This window comes from Portunus trituberculatus, chromosome 21 (genome assembly GCF_017591435.1).
Source record: "Portunus trituberculatus isolate SZX2019 chromosome 21, ASM1759143v1, whole genome shotgun sequence".
Taxonomy (NCBI): Eukaryota; Metazoa; Arthropoda; class Malacostraca; order Decapoda; family Portunidae; genus Portunus; species Portunus trituberculatus.
This window is the reverse complement of record NC_059275.1, coordinates 12,220,952-12,222,033: the sequence shown is the minus strand read 5'-3', so window position 1 is coordinate 12,222,033 and position 1,082 is coordinate 12,220,952. Positions and strand designations below refer to the sequence as shown.

The window sequence follows — 1,082 nt, the reverse complement described above, 5'->3', positions numbered from 1 at the left end:
CCCACTTTTCTTCATCCTTCACCCGAGCTTTACCTGTCCACCTTTACTACTCTTCATCTTTCACTTATTCTCTTAAATTCCACACTTTCGTATCCCTGTTGAAAAATGAATGAATGAAAATGTAAACAAAACTCAGTCCTTACAATGTTACGTCTCTCTCTCTCTCTCTCTCTCTCTCTCTCTCTCTCTCTCTCTCTCTCTCTTGCAGTGTTCCAGTCAGCCCGGGAACACATGGACGAGGGGCGGCGCGAGGAGGCCATAGGTGACTTCAATAGGTTCGTGGACACTGTGAGCAGCCTGGTGGTGCCTCCCCATAAGGAACTCCACTTGGCAATGCAATCCCTACGACATCTGGTGGCTTGTCGCGGCACTATTATCACCGCCCCTGCCAAAAAATAGAATAAGTAGTTAAGTGAAGTATAATTGTAGTAGTAGGAGGAGGTGTAGAGGTAGTAGTAGAAAGTGTAGTAGTAGTAGTAGTAGTAGTGTTCAAATGAAATAATACATTGGTTCTATTCATATATTTGTTTGTTTGACCATTTATTCATTTTCTATTCATTTTCTTTTCATTTTTTGTATATATTTGCTCGGTTATTTGGAAGTGGTAATAGTAGTAGTTAGTAGTAGTAGTAGTAGTAGTACTAGTAGTAGTAGTTGAAGTAGTAGTAGTAGTAATGATGATAGTAGTAGTAGTAGTAGTAATAGTAGTAGTAGTAGTAGTAGTAGTAGTGGTAGTATCATTAGTAGTTATTCCATTGTCAACAAGAAGCAAGGAGACGCAGCTCCAAGATACATTTCTTTATCCATTTATCAGAGTCATTTATCTGTTTGTACCATTCGCTGACAAGGCTCCATTTCCATTAGTCTGTTTGCGTAAGATAGAGGAAGGCAAGACGAAGGAGGAGAAGACGGAGAATGAAAGACGGGAAGAAGCGACAAGGAAAGATTAATATGTGTCTCGAGTCTTCCTTCTTCCGCGTTCGTATTTGTTATGGGCATCCCTGTGACTGCCACTCTGCTGACGACTCGCAAGGAACGCACGTGATATTATGTTTTGTATTTTGAAACGCTCTGGTCTCTCA

The 1,082-nt window shown here is 40.9% G+C and overlaps 1 protein-coding gene across 2 annotated transcripts in view; it reads left to right on the top strand.

Moving 5' to 3' along the window:
* Positions 1 to 628, top strand: part of LOC123507235 (SET and MYND domain-containing protein 4-like) — a 15,890-nt gene extending 15,262 nt beyond the window's left edge. For both annotated transcript variants that reach the window (XM_045259975.1, XM_045259976.1), the window contains exon 14: positions 209 to 628. In XM_045259975.1, the coding sequence (XP_045115910.1) occupies positions 209 to 399 (191 nt within the window). In that variant the 3' untranslated portion in view covers positions 400 to 628. The remainder of the gene's footprint in view (positions 1 to 208) is intronic.
* The last annotated feature ends 454 nt before the right edge of the window (positions 629 to 1,082 follow it).